Source organism: Sitophilus oryzae, unplaced genomic scaffold (genome assembly GCF_002938485.1).
Source record: "Sitophilus oryzae breed Bouriz unplaced genomic scaffold, Soryzae_2.0 scaffold_813_pilon_pilon, whole genome shotgun sequence".
NCBI lineage: Eukaryota > Metazoa > Arthropoda > Insecta > Coleoptera > Curculionidae > Sitophilus > Sitophilus oryzae.
In genome coordinates, this window is record NW_022147432.1 from 44,777 (window position 1) to 67,716 (window position 22,940).

The window sequence follows — 22,940 nt, forward strand, 5'->3', positions numbered from 1 at the left end:
CGATATCGGCTTTTCCGAAATCACACTGACGAGGTAATTCAATTCTGCTACATATACCAATAGATTTTCTCCGATTTTTATTGTTGTGATTTTCCGGGGAAGTGCATATGATTTTAGTTTTATCGAGGTTCAGCTTAAGGCCCAAAGCCAAATATGTTCAACATTTCTTGTAATTGCTGTAACGACTTGGATTCAATTAATGTATATTTGGATGAAAAATGTTGAACGACGGAGCTTTTGATGGATAAATCCTTGGACATCATGTTTGGAAAACGGACTGTCCGTCGTATTGATGGACGCCTAGTCACTTTAGTTGGATCAGAAAAAACAAATATACATTGCATTATTGTTCACGTTCTGCACTGTATCAGTTTATTTCAAATTTATTTAGTCGCAAAATTTACCACCATCTGTTCGCTATTTTAAATTAAAATTCGCAAGAGTCATTGTGAGACGCCCAAATTTTTTTGTATCAATTTTCATTACGCTCTGTTTTGTATTAAAATTCTACGTTTTTTTTTCTTCTTGCGTATCGAGTTTCAGTTCCCTAGAGCCGAGGCTATAGGATTGCATTTTTTTCGTTTGTAACTTAGAACTTAGACAGTTATTTTCTATATTTATCATACTTTATTTGATTTATTTTCTTCTCTATCTATTATTTTTTAATATTTTTTTAACTTAATATGCGAATTGATAAAAAATGATATAATTTAGCAATTAATACTAACAGCTATTTAATTTTACCTCTTCTATTAATAGAAATGTAGATAAACATTTCGTGGTCAAGGAAAATGCTGTTTATTTATGCTGCATTAATTTTATTGCTACAATCCTCTACAAACCAAACCTTATTATTATTATTTATTATATTTATTATTATATTTATTACAGTAACATTGAATATAATATATTCTAACAAATGTTTATTGATTGGGAAAAAAGTTCTTTTACTATCAGTTGTTATTTTTTCGAAACTCGAATATAGACATTAATAATATAGACCTCATGTAAAACCAAGTTAGTTTATTTTATTTAGTCTCTCCACAGAACAGATACAAAATGTGTAATCTGTGGGGTTCTCTTTAAGCACCTATTCAACAATTTTGTTATAAATTGTTAGTATCAATATTAGTCATCTTTATTTCTGTAATAATTATAAAGACTTGGCAATTGCACAGCACCATAATTATAAAAGAATAATCTGCCATTCCGATTATTAAGTGTGTTTATTTTAAAAATTCTAAAGAGTGCCCCATAGGAGTGCCCTTAAAAATAAAGTTTTTTGTCCATAGCAACTGTTAAAATTGCCTTATATCTATCAAAAATAGTAAATAAAATTTTAACCCCGCAATTTTAACAGGGAGGATAGGTTAAAAACTTTATTTCTTCTCGCATGTTTTTTAATTGCTTCCATTTTTGAAAATTTTTGTATTCCTTTTCATAAATTATTCGGGATTTAAATGGAAGTATTTTGGAGATCGGTGAAGTTAGCGACTCATTGAAAGCAGGAATTATAAAATACGATCCTGCTTGGGCACTTTTTCCCATCCTGCTTTTTCCTGCTTCAAATCCCAACCCAGCCACACCTACCAATTTTGAGCTAGTTACTTTTATTTTGGTTGCTAACTTCCCACTTGGCAACACATGAGAAGCAGAATCGCCAAAACTGGTTCCTGCTTACGCTGCTATACCCCTGTTGCATCCTGCTCTAAATTTCATCCCAGCAACACTTGCTGTTTTTAAGATACAGCAGGTTTAAGTCTGATTGGTGACGTCACACATAGCAACACAATAAAAGCAGGATGGCTGAAAAAAGTTCCTGCTTTGGCTGCTACAATCCTGCCTCATCCTGCTTCAAACCCTATACCAGCCACTCTTGCCGTTTTTGAACTAGAACGAATCGATTCCTGGTAATCAGTCCCTCATTAAGGTTAGGAATAATTTTATTTTAACTTCATAAGTGTCAGCTTAGGCTGCTATTTTTTGCGTTATTTGCCTAAAATATGTATAAGCTTTCAAGCCATAAATAATTATTCCGAACAGTTGAACAAAATAAGGCAGGTTCAGTGTTCTCAGGAGTAACTTTAGAGTTTTTAGTGCACAGAAAAAAAACTTGTGTAGATTAGATAAAATACTTATGCACTATAGGGACAGACAAAATCTAATTTACCGTATCTAAATATTTTGACTAGAATTTCTCTCCTAATATAAATAACCCTATATGTAATTTATAAAATATTAATTGTTAAGAATTAATAAACATTTTTGTGTTTGAAATGAAGTCGTTAGTTTTTTCAAATAAAATATTATGGACTATACAAAAAAAAATTAGTAGTTGAAAACAGATGAAAAATATAGTTGTGTGTGATAAACAAACGTTTTATCAAAAAATGAGGATCTTATTCACTAAAGTACATAGGAAGAAGTACTAATTTAGAAAAATCGCATGTTGTAGTTTTATTTTAGCAAATACAAAATAAACGTGCTGGCGTATATAATATGTTGGCGTGAGGGAACTAATTTACCACCTACATTAGAAAAAAAATTTACTAAACCAAAAAAGGGAATTTGCTAGGGTAGAGAAGCACACATGCGTACTTAGAGAAAGTTCTTATGTAGATTCAGGGTTTATGGTTATCCTTCAGCAACTTCTAAGCGAAGGAGCTTCCACCGTCCTGCTGGTTTTTCCTTTCGGATACTTATTGTTGACAAAATATAGGCCAGTAATTGCATTACAATGTTAGCTCTAGCGCCTAAAAAATTAAATACAAAATTATTAAATCTCGGATATTTCTATTACTTTATAGATAATACGAGTATTACCTGAAGAAATATCATCTGTCAACTCGTTTAGTAGTCTCTTTATTGCTTTGTCTTTAGAAAAGTTGCCACGACTTGTATATTCTATTTGAATAAATTCATTGCGTGATCAGGGAAGGAAATAATTTTCCACCTGGAAATAATTTAATATTATACATTATTATTATACAGAGTTGTCTGAAAATTTTATTGGAGTAATTTCAGGGATGATTTTATCTAAAAAACATGAAAATTTCTGTATGGGCGGGTATTGATAATATATTATGATATGTATGATGGTGTATAAATAAATAAATATGATGGTGTATAAATAAATAAATGATTGATTTACCTCTTATGTTTATCAATGTTCTTATGATTACAACCATTGATATGCTGTATAAACCTGCCTTTAAATTTACCAAAAGATAGAATTCATTGCATTTATCGTTTTATGTTGCTAGTCTTAAATTATAATAATTATCTGAATAAAATTAGAAATTACTTACTCACAAAATCTTTCATGATTTGCCTTTTTTTTGTCAAAAATTTTTGCTTGTTCTAAAATGGTAATTCCTGTTTATACTTTTCCAAATTTCCATACCGTTTTAGAGAAAAATAAAAAAACATGAAAATATAGTTGAATTTTTGAACTAATAAAAATAAAAAAATAAAACGCCTTTCTATGGTAATATAATTTTGTGATAATTTTTTGAGAGATTATTATTGACAGAATTTTAATTAAAGATATTTTTTTTACTGTTTTAAAATGTTAAAGAATGTTTAGTTTTTTTAGAATTTTTTTGGGGAAAAATTACATTAAAAAACTACATTTTTATGTTTTTTTTATTTTTTCTAAAACGGTATGGATATTTAGAAAATTATAAACGCCATTTTAGAACAAGCAAAAATTCTTATGAACGCATTTTTTTCAAAAAGTCATTAATTAAAAAGTTTTTCCTCTTGTAAAGACAATTCGGGGACATACTGACTGTAATATACAGGGTGTCCTAGAAATAAGTACAAGTATTTTATGGTAGTATAGTTCAATCCCAGAAACACGCCTATGAGGTTTTTTTCGCGAAAAAACAATTGAAAATTTCGGGAATTTTTTTAGTTTTTAGTTAAAAACATAATTTCTTGTTAATATGACAACATAGATATTAGATTAAATTTACAGAACAAATTTACAAGAGCAAAATTTTTTTTGTATATTTTCAAAGTAAAATAACTCCGTTATTTTGGACTTATTTGAAAAACGATAAAGAAAAAATATGGTTCTTTTATCTACCACCCCTTAAAATACTTGCACTTATTTCTGTGACACCCTGTATATATATATATATATATATATATATATATATATATATATATATATATATATATATATATATATATATATATATATATATATATATATCGATTTTATTAAAATTAGTACAGTATATAAATACTTGAAATTTGTCAACCATTATTCATACGTCATTCAATCTTTAAAAAATGTGCAGACCGGGGGCCACATTTAGCTTTGCCGCCCCGGGTCCCCGACAGGCTTAGTCCGCCACTGGTTTCCGGAATACAATTCGGACCACCCTGTATATAATTTGGTAAAACAATCGAGAATTTCTTCACAACACAAATTAAACATTTAAGATGCGAACGCTGCGATGGTTAGATGGAAATAAATGACGCAATGTCTAAAATCTTGTCGAAAGGGCTGAAAGAAGTTACGATCTGTTCGTAAAAATAAATAGTCTCCATTATTCCGTATCATTATCTGGGGTAGCTAAGAACCTTGTCTAATTCGTCTACAAGTTTTTTGATTGTTTTAAATAAATTAATGTCTTAGTATTTACTATAATAAAACCTTGTGTTAAAACACAAACGGTATAAAATAAATTTGAGTCAAATAAAAAAGTTTTCTGTCAGGTCTACATAAAAAAGACAATAGTACTAAACAATACTTGTTTTAAAAGTAATTAGGTCCTATTTCGTTAAACTACACTATTCAAATTAATAAACCTAAAAAATGATTTATGTGTTTTTAATAATTAGTAAGTTGTATAATCTAATTCAAATAAAGTTTAATTTGAGCCAGAAAATATTGTGTTAGAAAAAAAAAATGATTCTTGTGCATAATGTATCTAGCAAATTTGACTACTGCTTTATCTGAATCCAAAAAATACACATATAATTCAATAAATTACTCATCAGATAATAAATCTTATCTAATTACGCCAAGTTATTTTTTTCTGTGTGTGATATCCGAAAGCGCCTTAACGCATCCTTAACGTACCCGCGAACCATAACCTCAAATTTTCTAGTTTTCTACCTGTTTCTACCAAAGACATATTTCTACTATGAAGTAGTAGAATTAAGGTTGCCGCCCACTAGACCGCAGCGCGACGCGGCGCGGCGCCATGTGGAAATTTCTTTTGTCTGCTTGCCATGTATTTAAATGGACCAACGCACATCAGAGCGCGCAGCGCAGAAGCGCGCCGCGGGATTTCCGTCACGAAGTCGGAAGACTTCTCTAGCAACTTTTTTCCGTCATCCGCGTTTTGGCGCGTTGCAGTGTGCGTACTCACATGGGAAATAATTTTGCATTCGAGTCTTTTCAGTTGGATTTTGACTAGGAACTAGTGATACGTATCAATGGTAGAATTGTATTTTTTAAAGGTAAATTAGGCAAATCGATTTTCATAAAGGAATATGATATTTTTTTAAGTCTTCCCTCACTAGAGACAGATGGACGAAATGCCGTTCTATCAAAGATTTAATATAATTGAGGGGTGTAGAGGCAAAACCGGCAATCTCCACTTTTTTAACAAAGTGACAATCTCCAATTTTTAAATTCTAATTACCTAAATATATAAAAAGATCAGGGTTTTTCTCACCACATAACTAATATACACATCAGAATAAATAAGAATTATCAAAAGTATTAGATAATTTGTCTCTTCTGAAAAAATATGATGAGTAGAGATGCTCGGTGTTTTGCTTCTAACCCCCCTCAATTGAGTAGTGCGTAAAATGTTTCCTTTATATTTTGTAATACTAAATTATCTTGTCTTTTATTAAATCTGGAAAAAGATGGTAAAATTCTCAAAACTTCTTTCTTTTTTTTGTTATTCGTATGAGTCCAAACTTTTCCTCACCCCCTCTTCCTCTTCCTCTGTTAGAAGAGCACAAAAATACGCTTTCGTCCGTACTTGAACTCATTGCTTTAAAAACTAAACTACAGTAAGTAAAAAACACTTCGACTATAACTAATAAATAGCGTTGCCGCGTTTCAAAAGCGCGCTATAGTGGGCGCAGTTCCTTCGCAGCCGGAAAAAATTCTCTTCCCAGCGCCGCGCCGCGCAGCGGTCTAGTGGGCGACAACCTTTAGTCGTCAGTATTTTTAGTTGTTTACGTTTCGTTCGTGCCCTAGCGGACAAGTCAGCAACAAGCTTTTATATCATATAAATTGACATTACTCTACTGCAATGCGTTATTATCTAGATTATTATTAATTATCGTTATTATCACTAGATTCTTAATCTAAAAATGTTTTTTGTCCTGACATGTATTTACATTTTATTTTTTAATTTCAAGTCGGTGAGTTTTATCAAAAGAACACAAGAGATAAAAAAGTTTCTAAACAAACTAAACTATCCAAATTAAAGCATTTGCATGTGTTTGATAAGATTTTTCTTTAAATTTCGTTAACAAGAATGATAGAGGTAGTTTATTTCAACCCCTTCCACTCATTTTAAAAAAGTGAAAAAATTACCTGAAAGTGTGTTTTCATAACAGTAATGCTTCCATAACATTTCATTAGTCTATCTCTTTTCGTTTTCAAGATAAAAAATAAAAACATTATTTTTCCGCCATCTTTGTACCGCGATATCTCCCTAATGGTTCACTTTTAACCCAACGTTTATAAAGCAAACTACCCTTTATTTTGAACAAGGAATCACCCCCTAAAGTTTTTCGTATTTGTTTTGAAACACCCTGTATAAAATCCTTAAGTGACTGACATACTGACTAATCACGATCCTGCTCAAACCACTCAACGTAAGAAGCTCAGTTTTGGCATATAGGTTGATTCTAGGGTGTAGAGGTTCGATAAGAAGGGATTTTTCGAAATTCCAGTTCCAAGAGGGTGAAACCACCCCTCAAATATTACAATATTTTTTATTTAAAAAACGGTCAAGTTTCCGAAAAAACGCTTAAACACGCATATTTTATTTTGTTTTTTTACATATTTTAAGATTTTTTAAAAATGTATACAGGGTGTTTCGAAAAATCTGGTAATTGATTAATCACGATCCTGCTTAAAGCGCTTGACGTAAAAAGCTGATTTTCGGAAAACAGATTGACTTTAGGGTGTAGAGTTTCGATAAGAAGGAATTTTTCGAAACTGGAATTCTAAGGGGGTAAAACTATCCCTCAAATATTAAAATATTTTTTATTTAAAAACCGGTGAGTTTTTCGGAAAAACTCTTAAACACGTATATTTTATTTTGTTGTTTTACATATTTTAAGATTTTTTTATAAATTTATACAGGGTGTTTCCTAAAATATGACCATTGAATAATCACGATTCTGCTTAAACTGCTTGACGTTTAAAGCTGATTTTTGGCAAACGGATTGACTGTGGGGTGTAGAGGAATCTCAAATTCCAAGAGGGTGAAAACACCCCTCAAATATTACAGTATTTATTATTTAAAAAACGGTTAGTCTTTCGGGAGAACGCTTGGACAAGCATAATTTATTTGGTTTTTTTACATATTTTGAAATTTTTTAAAAAATCATACAGGGTGTTCCAAAAGTTGGGTAATTTCTTAACCACGATTCTGCTGAAACAGCTTGACGTAAAAAGCTTATTTTTGGCAAACGGATTTTTCGAAAGTCAAATTCCAACCAGATGAAACTACCCCTCAAATACTACCAAGTTACTGTTTGACCAGCGGATCTGAAGCTACGGAAGGAATGCGAGAAAAAAAAATCGATATTGCCACGTTTATCTATAAAATTGCAAAATTGCCAGACATGAACTATAAATTTAATATATTTTTATTATATATAATGTGTTTAGCATATATTCTGACGTATATTATATATTAATAACTTATTTCTTTCATTCTGTATAATCTGCTTATTATTAAAGTTGAAGATTTTTCAACGATATCATTGGCAAACCGGCATCGCCGCGCATGGCCGCCTATTCATCGAACATGATTGGCGAGAGTACGTCAAAGGATTTGTTACCACGCGGTTGCCATAGCTTTTACGCCTTTCCTATTCGCTTGCTTTATCCCCAACTTCACGGTCTCTTCTGAAAAGAGTAGGAATATTGAATACTATTGAAATATCCAGTGGCGATGTCATTTTTTTGATCATTATTACTTTATTTCATTATTTTATACCGGTTATCCTAAACTTTATTCCTATATTTTTAGTATATTTGATAGTTAAGTTGTGTTTTATTGTTTTGTTATCTTGTTATAATGTTTTTCGTTCGTAGTTTTTAATTATTAATATCAAGTTTGATCGTATATTTGTGTTTTAAAACGAATAAATTTGTTAAGGGTAAGACGCTACATAGTCAGACAAGAGAAATAATAGCTAATTTATATAGGTAAGTTAATAATAACGTGGATGAAATCTCATTTGGTGTATTTCCTTGTGTTCATAATAGGGTTTGCGATGAAGAAGCTACAGAGAGTTCGCTTGAGTTGCCGCTTAAACGTAAACTTGAGCGGATATTTCTTTATACCGGAGTTAGCGTATCGGCTATAAAAAAATTCACACAGAAGATAAAAAAAAAGGCTGAAAACTAACCCCGATAAAATGATATCCTCTCTGGAAAGAAACGACCACGTGAGACTGCTGTCGAAAAGCTCAACGACTTTTTCGAAGTGGTCAGGAATTTGATAAATAGATTTTATCTCGAATTCAAACTCGTCCCCACAATTAGAAAGCTTTTGCAAAAATTGCAGGAAGAATCGAATTTTCCTTTTGCAGGGAAACGCTTAGGGGGTTATTAAAATCAAATGAATTTTTTTGGCGTAAATGTTAAAATAACAGATAAATATTAATGGAGCGGCCCATTATATTGCAGAGAGAGATATAAATATATATACGCGAAATTCGAAAATATAGCCAAGTATTATCTATTTGGATGTAACATATGGGTAGACAATGACCTAACCTTTAAAAACTGCTGGCGGAGCGATACCATATCTGGTGTAATAGGCAATATCAGATCTACTGATGAGTAAAATTATGTTTTGTTTGCGCTTCCAAAGTTAACTATTTTCAAGATTTTTTTTTGCTGGAAATAGTTATATCTAAAATTATGTATTATAAAAAAAAATATAGTTAGTACAGATATATAAATAAATATACCTCAAGACTCAGTCTTGATCATCTGCTGATGGCAGACATGGTTAGCGAAACATGCGTCCAGTGTAAAATTAAAAGTGTTTTGGTGTATTGTACTGATTTAGAGTTTTATTTTGCTGTGTAACACCAAAGGTTCCAACCCCCAGCTGTAATTATTTCTTCTATTATATTAACAACACAATAATAAAATGATTCAAAATATTTAAGGAAGCTTTTAGTGTTTATCTGCTAACTCAACAGTAACGATTCAAACAGCATAAAGTTTTTTGAAAAAAATTATTAATCTGAGTATTATATTTATGATACACATTATTTTCATATAACACCGTACGCCCATGCCTATTTTATGAATGAAATTGGGCGTGTTTTGTTTACAACTGCATTCCCCTGCCGATACCCCGTAGCTACAGATCCGTTGGTCACACTTTATATAATAATATCGCCATATTGTTTTTTCCCATGCTGACATAAATGTGAGATAATTTTATCCAGTTTGTATGTTAATGGAAATTCTTGCTTTGCTTTATCATCACCATTACAAATGATTAATTCGACGCGAACGAAGTCGTTGGTACACGCTAGTGAGATTATAAGTTGATAGTAAAAGTGTTACAGAAAATTATTATCCTTAAACTTTTGTTTTTTACATATTTTAGGCCCATAAAGCAAAAAATAGCAGCCTAAGCTAAAACTTATCAAGTTAAAAAAAATCCTTCCTAACCTTAATGTGGGACTGATTACCAGGAATCGATTAGTTCTATTTTAAAAACGGTAAGAGTGGCTGGTTTTGGAGATCCTGCTTCTCATGATTTGCCAAGTGGGACGTTAGCAACCAAAATAAAAGTAACTATAGCTCAAAATTGGTAGGTGTGGCTGGGTTGGGATTTCAAGCAGGATAAACCAAGATTGTAGCAGCCCAAGCAGGATCGTATTTAATAATTCCTGCTTTCAATGAGTTGCTAACTTCACCAATCTGTAGTTTGGATATGGCGTTTGTCGCCCCAGCCTGAATAAAAAAAAACAACGCTTTATTGTGCAAAAAGCCAAAACAGCTTCATTGACAAAGCACTCACAAACAACAAAATCGCAAAAAAATACACAATACAAATAATACAATTCAAAAAGATTTAAGTCTTTAAAATTACAAAGAGAATATACATGGACAATTTTAGAACAGTACGCAGTAAATAGATATAATTTTAAAGTTATAGAATATTAAATACTTGACCTTTGACCAGTGTGTGAGATGATCAAAATTTTAAAATTCAAAATTGTTCATAATTAAACATCAACAAAAAAGTCGTTTACCGCATATAGGGCTCTCTCCAAAGGCAGATGAGTGTACATTTTTTTGGCATTGTACAGTATTGCACCCTTAACTAGTTCTGAGCTCGGGGTTGGCAGATAAAGATCGTGCTCTGCATTCCTAAGTGGATAGTTATATCTCTATAGTTATATCTCTATATATCTGTTGGTAATTTACTTATTTCGTTTTGAGCCATTTCTGGCTCCAATTCAATCAGCAATCGACACGAAAGAGAATTAAAAAATATTGACTCAAGACTGACAACTAAAGAGACAGCTTTATTTATTTGTCAAATTACATAGAAACCAACGCCAACCCAGCACAATATTTTTTCTACTCGTAATAAATTTATAACAAAATTGTTGAATAGTGCTTAAAGAGAGACTAAATAAAATAAACTGACTTGGTTTTACATGAACTCTCACAACTTTTTATAGTGGAAGAATTATGTTCCGAGACTTGTATACCAATTACAAATGTTTATCAAGTACGCGAGTAGTAGTAATAATATATATTAATATCTACATCGTTTATCTATGACTTGTTTTTATATGACATCTGACAATTTTGTGTAGCGGAAGAACGGCCGGCGTGGCTGAGAATTTTTTACACTTTCAGTTTTTGGTGGAATAAAAGAGATTACTTGGTCTTTGGTGCTAAAACTAAACAAGGGATGTAGGTATTAAGGAAACGCCCATATAATGTTTAAGCCTTTATTGAGCACGGTAGGCAATATACGGTCTTGTTTAGGTTAAATCAATTATCGATTAGAAACATTAACAATGCAGATTAAACTTCAAGTTAGTTCTATAAAGCATGTTGTGTATCAACAACAAGGTAGGTACGTTAAACTCAGGTAATTTTATTAATATTGCAGGCCGGTAACTTTGGTTTCCTTATTACATAAATATACAATAAATCTCGTCCACTCTAGAGTTAGAATGGAGGTTAGTTGTTCAGTGGTCCGTATCCTTTTTTGTTATTTGTTTGACTACTGGCTTTTTCTCTTGAGGGATCAACCACTTCTTATTGTACACTGAAAAGAAGAATATTTTCTTTAAAATTGTAAAAAAAAGATCTAAAAAAAGACCAAACTCCAAATCCAAACGCATAGGAGCCCCTTTGACTTTTTGAATAAAAAGATTAAGAAAAGAGTATAATTGTCTGTACTATAAAGGTTGAGTCTTACTATACCTTCCGTTTCCATTCCATATCCATTCCATATCCGTTCCGTATATTTTATTGTATTGACGCTATACGTAAGCTTCCGTTCCGTATCAGTTCCATACTTTTTATTGTACAATTTATATCATTACGAAAGTTTTATTCTAAAAATTTGTATCTTTTGAAAAAGGTAATAGATTTAATTAGGAGTTGAAAGAATTAATAAATATAAGCAAAATTTTAACAGAGCTGGTGCAAATGTAAAAACTTGAAAACGCTGTTTCCGATACGCTGCAGTCCGTCCGCCAAAAAAACGTGTGGAAGGGAAAAATATGGAATGGAAGGGAAACGGAACGTATAGTGTGCATTGTCCTATTAATTTACATTATATAATATTTTATGCAAACGGAAGGGAAACGGAAGGGAGCTGATATGGAAGGTATAGTGAGAATCAACCTTAATATTACTTACTATCCATGAATCGACATCATGGGTCTCCAATAGTCTCCATCCTTGACAGTTCTGTTTGATATTTTAATTGATACTGTATTTACTTGTGTCTACCCTACATTATATTTTTACAATTTTTAAATGCAATTCGAACGTGATAAAGGTTGATTCTTACTATACCGTCCATATCAGCTCCCTTCCGTTTCCCTACCGTTTACATAAAATATTATATCATGTAAATGAATAGGGCAATGCACACTATACGTTTCGTTTCCCTTCCATTCTATATCCTTTCCTTCCATACATTTTTTTGTCGGACGGACTGAAGCGTATCGGAAACAGCGTTGTCAAGTTCTTACATTTCTACCAGCTCTGTTAAAATTTTGCTAATATTTATTTATCCTTTCACCTCTTAATTCAATCTAGTACCTTTTTCAAAAGATGCAAATTTTTAAAATAATACTTTCGTAATGATATAAAGATTACAATAAAAAATATGGAACTGATACGGAACGAAAGCTTACGCATAGCGTCAATACAATAAAAATACGGAACGAATATGGAATGGAAACGGAAGGTATAGTGAGAATCAACCTTATAAATCGGAATTTACATCCCCCATCGCGCTTTACCTAAGTTTGTTGATAATAAGCTCCTTCCTTAGTCTTTTTATTCAAAGATAGCACCTAATAAATGCTGTACAGGGTGAGTCAATTATAGAGTAAAGTCCATTATCTCATTTGTTTCAAGGTTTACAAAAAAATGTTAAAGTTAAAAGTTGTAGGGAAGGTTAAGATACACATTTTAAAATTATTATACAAGGTGCTTCACAAAAATGTGGTGAGTATAACATATGCTTTTTTAAATGCAACACCTTATTTTTATTATATTTTTAGATTCTGCGTAAAAATATATAACTTTTTTATACATAATGGCAACAAAATAGGTAACTAAAATTAATAGTTTTTGTAATATTTGAATTTGTTTATTTTTTTTTAATTTTTATAACTAAATTTTTTCTTTAAAAACTTTTAATATACTTATGACCACTAGGTAAATATTTGACTAACAAATGAACTATTATCAGTCATTTTTGCTTCTACCATGATAATTGGCTGTTATTGGTTAAAAATTACTAGATTTTTAATAGACGCCTTTTGATACATACTAAACGCTTCTCTGAATAGTGATATTTAGCCATTTTAAATAGCTCTTTTCTTCTTTTTTTTGCCCTTCTGATTCCATATACCTACTTCAAAAAATGGTAAGCATTTTTCAAGCGTTACGTAAATTTGTTTAACTAGTCAAAAGTTACTGATAAACCGGCTTCCGTTTGGATTCTACGCAGTGGTGTTTTGGTATTTTTTAGACTCTCATTCAGTAGCGAAATACCCAGGCTTTTTTCAAATAAAAACATAGGTTTAATCATATACTGGTTATCAAAAAGTGTCCAGTATTAAAAGTGAGTGTTTTGGTGTACCTATTGTGGTGATCTAGTGGTCTATTTTTCTATTATAATATCAACTACCGCTCTTTATTCTTTTCTTACCTGTTAAAAGCGATACAGGTCCTTTTGGTTTTTGGTTGATTTCTTCTTCTTTTGTTGGCTTTATGTTGTATCCAGTTGAACTAACTTTGTAGATAGGCAAAGGAATCACAGTTGAAGACACAGGTACCAAATCTATAAACGGCATTAATAAATTAAATATGTAGTAGATAAAATAAAATCTATAAATTATATTTTGTATAAGCGACCATTGATTCTTCCATCCAAAAGATTATGTCATTCTTTTGGTAGTTCTATGTCCACGAAATATTATTAAAACAAAAATAATTTTATAAAAAATAACTAAAATAATTTTCAACATGAATTATTTATTTACTACTGTAAATTGTTTTAAACTTTCATTGCAAATAAAAGTCTCCTAATTATTTATTTAAAACTAATATGTTACAGTTTTCCAGTCCTATTATTTATAAAATAATAAAGTCTAGCGTGTGGATATGTTTGGACCGATTAAAATATATTAAAAAAAAGTTTTAAATTATTAAATGTTAAAATTATTTTAATAATATTTATTTCAAGGTTTTTAGTTAATCCTTTAATAAAAACCTATACCATCTACAGTATAGAATCCAATATAAACAACTACAAATGCTACATTCCCGTCATACCTAATTTTATCTCTGCCTTGCCTACATACCATAAATATATTTAAATTTATTACAACTATGAGGAAGAGGCGAGTGGCTTTTTTACCGCTGTAAATATTCAAATGGTTTAACAAGTTTATGGTTAACATATTATGCAAAAAGGCGTAGAAACATATGAAGTATTATTAACTTTATTAATTTTGAAATTGTTATATTATTATTATGATGTACCATTTTGGTTGAAATCATAAGGTATCTCCGTTATTATCGAAGATAGAAGGGTGCGGATTGCACAGACCTGTCCCACTTTTTTGACAAACGGAAGATGCCGTAAACAAAATTTTCATAAGCCTCTTCGTTTCTGAGCTACAGGGTCTTTTTGAAAATTTTGCAATTTGAGACACCCTCTGTATCTCTGTTATTGTTAAAGGCAAGGTTTACGTAGAATGCAGGTGTCGTCTATTATTCTACGAAAAGAATATTTTTAAAGATGTGAACTAAAGTTATGTTTTCTTAAATGGAACACTCTGTATATTTATAAATTATGTGATCTGGCTTGTAATAATCTTCTTAAAAATATATGTCACTCTATATTTATTTTCACTATTTACTGCAATATCTAAAAGTTTTTTATTAAAAGATCATATTTATTAGTAGACTATGATTGATTATTGATTATTATAAAAGAAACTAAAGAATTATTAAAAGTATACTGCTATCTGTCTCTTGTTTTATTTTGGAGCCACTAATTAATTCTTTATATATTAGGGAGTTGGAAAACTTAACTCTCTACCGCTATTTGTAAATCTTGGAAGTTATCGTACCGGAACTTTTAGATATTCCTTTAGCTAATTTACTTAACAGAAATTTACTTTCAGAAAGATGCCCCCCCCTCACAACTATGAAAATGTTATAATTTTGTTAAATTATTTTTTCTTGAATCAATGATTTGGAACCAATTTCAATGAACCCGTATGATGGCCTTCCTGATTCTCAGATTTGTCCGTTCTCCATTTCTGATTTTGGGGATTTTTGAAATATGAAATATATTGTAGCAACTACAACAATGTGGAACGCCTGGAAAATGCTTTAAATATACATAGGAATACATTCATATGTTAACTTTTGAGATTGTCGCTTAAAACAAAATTGTAGTTTACATTTCAATCTAGAGTGCCATGGCTGTGTTAAAAACTATAATTTTTAACCAAGGAGTTTGAGAAAAAATACATTTGATCGTTTAATGTTTTTCGTGTCTTGTCCTGGCCGGTTAAAAGATGCCCAAATCGTATTTTTAAGCACATCTCATTTTTTTCAAATGGAACGAGGGTGGTCCATTAGCATATTTGGAAAAAACATTTTTTTTTATGAATAATTTGGTACCACACACTTGGTATTTCGTGTCAAAATGTCGTTATGAACCGCATGTTGCAATTTCAAACAAACCATATTCGAAAATGTCAAAAGTTGACATATGATATGTCATTCTATTCAGAGTGGTATTTTCTATCGAATAAAGTAACAAAATACCGAGGGTGCCATTTAAAAATGAGAAGTTGTAGTAATTTCCCGGTGAAACAGGAAGTGACCGAAAACAATTAATTGAATACGTCAATCAGTCCTATTTTATGTCATATACTAACATACCAAATCTCGTTCTGTAATATGAACAAATAAAAAAGTTATAGGGGTGAGCTACTTTTGAGACTTACTCGGGGTCAACTTTCGTTTAGCTGAAATCAGTTATTAGAAAAAAAAATTGTCTTTAAAAAGCTACTGTGAACCACGGAAAACACAATTTTCCTGCGGAAATGCGTAATTTCCAAATTTCGCACTTTAGAATAACTGAAATCTGCTATAAAAAATATATTTTGCGTTTTATTTTTAATATTTTTCTGAACATATAAACACAAAAATTTTCTTGCGAAAATAAGCTGTTTTCATTTTCTAAGGAAATTTATTAGACTTTAGAATAGCTGAAATCAGTTATATAAAAAATAAATATATTTTTGCCTTTTAGGAGCGTTTACAAACTGCGTTTATAAACAATTTTCTGCGGAAATGCTTGATTTTCATTTTCCATATTTGTAAGCATAAATACATATAAAATTATATATAATATATATATTAGTTTTTATCACTTTTGAACTAGAAAAAAATCATTTAAAAGTGTCTAAAATGCTAACCAATCTAATAATAAATCTAATAATATTTTTACAAAATCACAATTAATTATTAAAAGATAAAAACCACAGCTTAACACCCTCCACAAAGAAAAGCTAACCAAAGCAACCCAAATCCTAGCCAATCTAATAATATTTTTGCAAAATCACAGTTAATTATTAAAATATAAAAGAAAACTGCATGATCCAATGATTTTTTGTTTTGAATCAGCCTTATTTACGTAAAGCTTTAATAAAAAACAAGAATAAGTGCAACATTCCGAGGTACTTATAGTTTGCAAGAACCTCAATTATCTATTCTACAAGAATTGTTATTCCTCCGAAAGATGTATTACCACACCCAGCACCCCTATTCGCTCCCGGGTCCCGTAAGCTTCTAAACTGAAAAATCTATGAAAAACAAAGTGTACAAAATGACATTGACACATTTCCGCAGGATTTTTTTGTTTGTATTTCTTTGCTCGTAAAGGCTCGTATAAAACAAATATAAGTTCATTTTTCATGTAACTGATTTCGGCTATTCTAAAGTCAAAGCATTTTTATATGTAAAATAAAAATAAAAAATTTCCGCAGACACTTTTTTGTGTTTTTATGTTTAGAAAAATGTCTAAAACACACCCCGACGACTAGTTTTGATGTAACAGATTTCGGCTATACTAAAGTCCGAAAAATGAAAATGACGCATTTCCGCAGGACAATTTTTGTATATTTGTACTCCTAAAGCTTGATTTTCATGCATCCGTTGTCCGACGATACGATGATACGATATTAATTTTATTGGTTGAATTTAAAGACTTCGGTTGGTTAGAAACGGTTAACCAATTGAAGCCTTTAAATACAACCAATGAAATTAATATCGTATCAACGTATCGTCGGACAATGGATGCATGAAAATCGAGCTTAACGCCTTCTAGAACGCATATATAAAGTCATTTTTTATATAACAGATTTCAGCTAAACGAAAGTTGAGCCCTTACTCGGTATAGATAAATTGTTTTGATTCTAAAAACACGTTTTAGTTTGTGGCAAAACACCCTGTATGAAAAATCGCACAGTTTAGGTCAACAGTTTTTTTTTAAATTCTAACTTGTAAATTTACGATCTTTTAATGAAAAAATCCGTAACAAATTAAAAAAAAAATAAAAGCAATCACCAAAAATTATAAATTTAACAAAAATAATTTATGATTTTCGTACCGTTGTTAATTAATATCTAATTACATACCCTAATTGTAAATAATAGAATAATTCTAAATGAAATATAGTCCTGTAAACTAAATATTTTAAATAAATTTCGACATGATAAATCTCGAAATTACTTACGATCGATTAAATAAAATGCCATTAATTTATATAAATCGAAATAAATTAAATTTAGTGTTAACACTGGCCGGCAATTCCGAAACGCTTTTATTAAAACGAGAGTCAAGACCGCAAAAAATCCAGTCAAATATGTGGCAGAATAAAGATTAAAATTATTTCGACTCTTTTATTTCTACTGGAAAACCTTTTAATTTAAATGAAAAATTCGTGGCGGTCACAATAGGCCCAGAAATACCGGTAAAACATTTTAATAAACCGATACCAAATTTTAATTGCAACAAAATCTAACTGTTTTTGATTGGACCTTTTTTAATGTGTTATACTGAGTGACAACAAAATCATTGTACAGGGTGGGTCAAATTCGTCGCTTTTAAATGGAAACACCCTTTTCTATAGGATATAGACGAAAACTAATATCGGTGTCTGGAGCTCAATTTTCATCAAAAACATAATGGTGAAAACCGCTCATCAATATCTGTTACCGTTTCGAAGTTACGTGGTGTTTTTCTTATGTGCATTTTTAACAAATCGCTGTAACTTTTTTGCTATGGAAAATTTTGTATTTCTATGAAAACATTTCCAAAGCACCTTTTTACGTAGAATTTAATGGTTTAAGTATAATTTTTTTAAAATTAATAATTTAAGAGTTACCAACAGAAAAATTGACTTTTATTTCGGACACCCTCTATATTTTTAATTAACTGAAAAGAATTTCAAATTACCTTTCCAAAAATATAGACACTTGATATTTTGTTATAATCCCCTTCGAAATGCAGAATTTTTAAAAGTTCGCCCCTCTTAACTAATAGGCTTTGGACCCCTTATTGATGATATGCCCTTAATGGAACTCGAAAACATATTTTTCAGCAAGACGACGCACCGCCTCTAAACGCTGAAGTTTTCAGCAAATTTTTGCAGCCAATTTCAAGAATAATTGGATAGCTAACCAAGATCCCAGCCGTTGGCCGTCGAGGCCGCCTGACTTAGTGCCCATGGATCTAATCCTATGGATATATTTGCGGAAAAATAAAGGTTCCTTATTTTGAAATTGTCCGTATAATCTAGACAATAATTAGAAGTACTTAGCAGTTATGAGAGGGTATCTTTCATGCCCCACTGAGTTAATGAATTCCGCGAGATATGTTCAAAAACGACCCCGTCTGTCCATAACAGAAGACGGTCGAAATGTCGAACACCTGTAGCAAAATCTCATGTCTTACTTTGCTATTTATTTTTATTGTTATTAGATATCGTTTAAATGTGTTCATGTTGGTTAAATATAGTTTAAATTGTTTAAAATTCTGCATCTCTCATAGCAAATATTATTTTCGTTTTAATTGATGCTCACAGCTAGAATTTTTTTGCATTACAGCCGGTGCCGTGCAAAGCCTACTTATTTAAAGCGGGCGAATTTTTATATACTCTATATCTCGAAGAGGAATCGAGTAAAATATTAAATGTGTTATATTTTTGGAAAGGTAATTTTAAATTCTTTTCAATAAATTAAAAATATACAGGATGTCCCATATAAAGAATCAAATTTTCTGTTGATAATTCTTAAATTATTAATTTTAAAAAAATTATACTTAAACCATTAAATTCTACGTAAAAAGGTGCTTTGGAAATGTTTTCATAAAAATACAAAATTTTCTATAGCAAAAAAGTTACAGCGATTTGTTAAAATACATATTTTTGAAAAACACTCCGTAACTCCGAAACTGTAACAGATATCGACACCATCATGTTTTTGACAAAAATTGAGCTCCAGACACCGATATTAGTTTTTGTCTATCTCCTATAGAAAAGGGTGTTTCCATTTAAAAGCGTCGAATTTGATCCACCCTGTACAGGGTGGCCCATTTTGGTTGAAATCATACGGTATCTCCGTTACTAGTAAAGATATGAGGATGCGGTTTGCACAAACCTGTCCCATTTTTTGTCAAACGGAAGATTTTGCAAACAAAATTTTCATAGCCCTCTTCGTTTCTCAGCTACAGGGTTTTATCGAAAATTTTGCAATTTGGGATACCTCCTGTGTCTCTGTTATCGTTAAATGTATCGAGAAGGCGAGAACTGTTTATTGTAGAACTTTTTACGTAGAATACAGTGGCTTAATCTATTTTTCTACGAAAAAAATATTTTTGAAAATATAAACTAAAGCTATGTTTTTTCAAATGGAACACCCTGTATAAATCATATGATCTCTCTTGCTATGAGTTTCTGAAAAATATATATCACTCTATATTTATTTTCACTGTTTACGGCACTATTTAAAATATATCATTTTCTTATTAGTAGGCCGTGATAAATAAAAAAATCAAAATGGTATTTACTAAGACAGTAATACACATATTAAAATTTTATTTGGGATTGATATATTTTACTTTTGAACTGAACCACTGAATCTGTCAATATATTGTTCTTTTTTTATATAACGGAATTTAATATAATGAGATGGGTTTGCAAATATCTAAAAACTTGCATTATTAAAGCATTTTTCAGGTCTTCGACACGATATATTTCAAGTTTCAAAAATCCCCAAAATCAGAAATCGAGAACGGATAAATCTGGGAATCGGGGAGGCCATCATATGGGTTCATTGGTTCCAATATTTGAGAAATAATAATATTATAACAAAATTCTAATATTTTCTAATTTAAGTTGTAAGGGGGAGCCCCATCTTGTTGAAAGTATATTTCACGTAAATTAGCTAAAGGAATATCTAAAATTTCCTGTGTGTACGATAGCTTCCAAAATTTCAAATAGCGGTAGAGAGTTAAATTTCCGTAATAATATATGTATATATATTTATTACTGGCTCCCAAAATAAAACAAGAGACAAATAGCAGTGTACTTTTAATAATTCTTTAGTTTCTTTTATTATCAATCATAGCCTACTAATAAATATCATCTTTTAAAAAATATATTTTTATACATATGCCCTTGGCATTTTGACATTTTAGTTTTTTTTTAATCTAGTAACAAAGTGTTTTAAATAATTTGTATTATAGTAACTTACCTTTTTCTAAAATCTTGTTTTCATTAACTTTGTACATGGTGGGCAATCCCTTGACAGTAACTGTCAAAAAAGCTAACAGAACAAAAACTTTAATATCCATTTTCACTTGGTAAAATTAAAAATTACCCGACGTATAATCGCTGACGCGCACCTGCACTGAGAAAAAACGCGAAAATAAAAACCATGATCCGATGATCAAGATCCATATGAATGAAGAATTTGCAATGTGTTCCATCGTACCAAGTTGTTTTTTATCGGTTTTCCATTGATGAGATAGGCGATTGTTCGTTTGGGATGCTGTGTCGGATTTTGAAGGAGTGAAAGTCAGATTTAGTGAGTGGGTAGATGGCGATGACTAGAAACGTAAACATATCGGATCGGTATTATGAAATTATTTGTTAGACAAATAAGGAGTTATTAATAGATTATTTGGTAATTTTAAGATTAGTTCTTGATAAAAATTGATACAATCAATCGCCATTATTCATTTTCGAACGCATTTTGACTAGAGGTGTGCAAAGACTATATATAGGCCAGTCAATCTGGAGGTTGAGGTGGAAGAAATTAGTAACCAATCGATCTCAACGGGACTGTGTAGATAATGATCTCATATTTAACCCCTCAAAAGTCTCATTCGGTCCCAGCGGGGGAAGTTTGAAAAAAAACCGCCGCCATCTTGGATTTTTTCGTTTTTTTCAAATATTTCCGTTTGCATAACTTTTTTCGAAAAAACTAAAGATATGTTTTTTGTAGAGAATTAAATTTAGAATATTTCACCTTCAATCACTTTTTTTCTAAAATAAATAGTAATAGAGATAGAGCAATTTTTTACTATACGTTTTATAAATTTTCCAGTTTTTTTAAACCAATCAGCTATAATTTTTGCGTTAACAGAATAGTGTTAATATAAATAAACAAAGTATAAATTTAAGCATTAAAACAATTAAAAATGACGTTTCAATATTATTTATTAAATACAATTATTATTAAAAAAAATATTATTAAATTAAAGTTATTACATAAAATCTGCTATAACGTCATCCTGAGCGTCATTTTCGTCCTCAACTAAAATACAAAAGTTTGTGCAACTGATTCCGTAGCATTGACCACACTTTGAAGTGAACATTTGAAACATTTAAGACCCAGTTTTCTACAAGAGCACTTTAGAACACTGACTCTCTTTGCAATTGCAAAATATTAATTTTAGTAGGTCAGGAGGCGCCACATTTTCTGTTGATTGAATAGGTGTCAGATTGCCTTTTTGATCTTTCTTCCATCCATATTGTAAAGGATCTAACTTGTTACCAATCCATTTTTGAACAAATGAACAAATTACACCTTAGAACATTTCCTATAATAGATATATCTTTACAGTTACATGGAAATATGTCCTGAATAAATGGAGTTTTGCAGAGTTCTCAATTGGACGCAAATTAGCTAAATTAAAGGTAGTCTTAAGGGCTTGTCTTGATGTAATCCTATTGTATAGGGTGTATTATAGATGGTTAATATGTTTAATATAGCTTGGGCAGTGATATAGCTTTAAAACATAATTTAATCCTGACTGAAACAAGTCATCTGTGTTAGGATTTTTTTTCTAAAAATACGTCGAGGTATTGACAAAGATCAAAGATCGACATCTTTTTTCACTACCGACAGGCACATTTTTGACTTATTTCAGTCAGGATTAAATTATCTTTCAAAGCTGTATCACCACCCAAGCTATATTAAACATATGCACCATCTGAGAATCCTTTAAGACTACCTTTAATTTAGCTAAATTGCCTCCAACTGAGAACTCTGCAAAACTCCATTTACTCAGGACATACTTTCAGATAACTGTAAAGATATATGTATCTATTATATGAAATATTATAAGTTGTATTTTTTTAAATGCAAGAATGGATTGGTAACAAGTTAGATCCTTTACAATATGGATGGAAGAAAGATCAAAAAGGCAATCTGACACCTATTCAATCAACAGAAGATGTGGCGCCTCCTGACCTACTAAAATTAATATTTTGCAATAGCAAAGAAAGTCAGTGTTCTGAATTGCTCTTATAGAAAACTGGGTGTTAAATGTTTCAAATGTTCACTTCAAAGTGTGGTCAATGCTACGGAATCAGTTGCACAAACTTTTTTATTAATAA

The 22,940-nt window shown here is 30.8% G+C and overlaps 1 protein-coding gene across 1 annotated transcript; it reads right to left on the reverse strand.

The window, feature by feature from the left end:
* Window positions 1-11,197: 11,197 nt before the first annotated feature.
* LOC115889315 lies at window positions 11,198-21,115 on the reverse strand. The gene is made up of 3 exons (XM_030909280.1): window positions 20,791-21,115; window positions 13,662-13,793; window positions 11,198-11,534 (listed from the first exon to the last, which is right to left on the reverse strand). The coding sequence occupies exons 1-3, from the start codon at window positions 20,888-20,890 to the stop codon at window positions 11,455-11,457; spliced, it is 312 nt and encodes a 103-aa protein (XP_030765140.1). The 5' UTR covers window positions 20,891-21,115; the 3' UTR covers window positions 11,198-11,454.
* Between the last annotated feature and the right edge of the window lie 1,825 nt (window positions 21,116-22,940).

What these genes read in the sequence shown, in the direction of transcription:
- LOC115889315 (XM_030909280.1), bottom strand. Translation starts at nt 20,890, where the DNA reads ATGGATATTAAAGTTTTTGTTCTGTTAGCTTTTTTGACAGTTACTGTC. An exon ending in AAACAAGATTTTAGAAAAAG is followed by an intron (nt 13,794 to 20,790) that starts GTAAGTTACTAT and finishes TGCCGTTTATAG; the next exon opens with ATTTGGTACCTGTGTCTTCA. An exon ending in ACCTGTATCGCTTTTAACAG is followed by an intron (nt 11,535 to 13,661) that starts GTAAGAAAAGAA and finishes TCTTCTTTTCAG; the next exon opens with TGTACAATAAGAAGTGGTTG.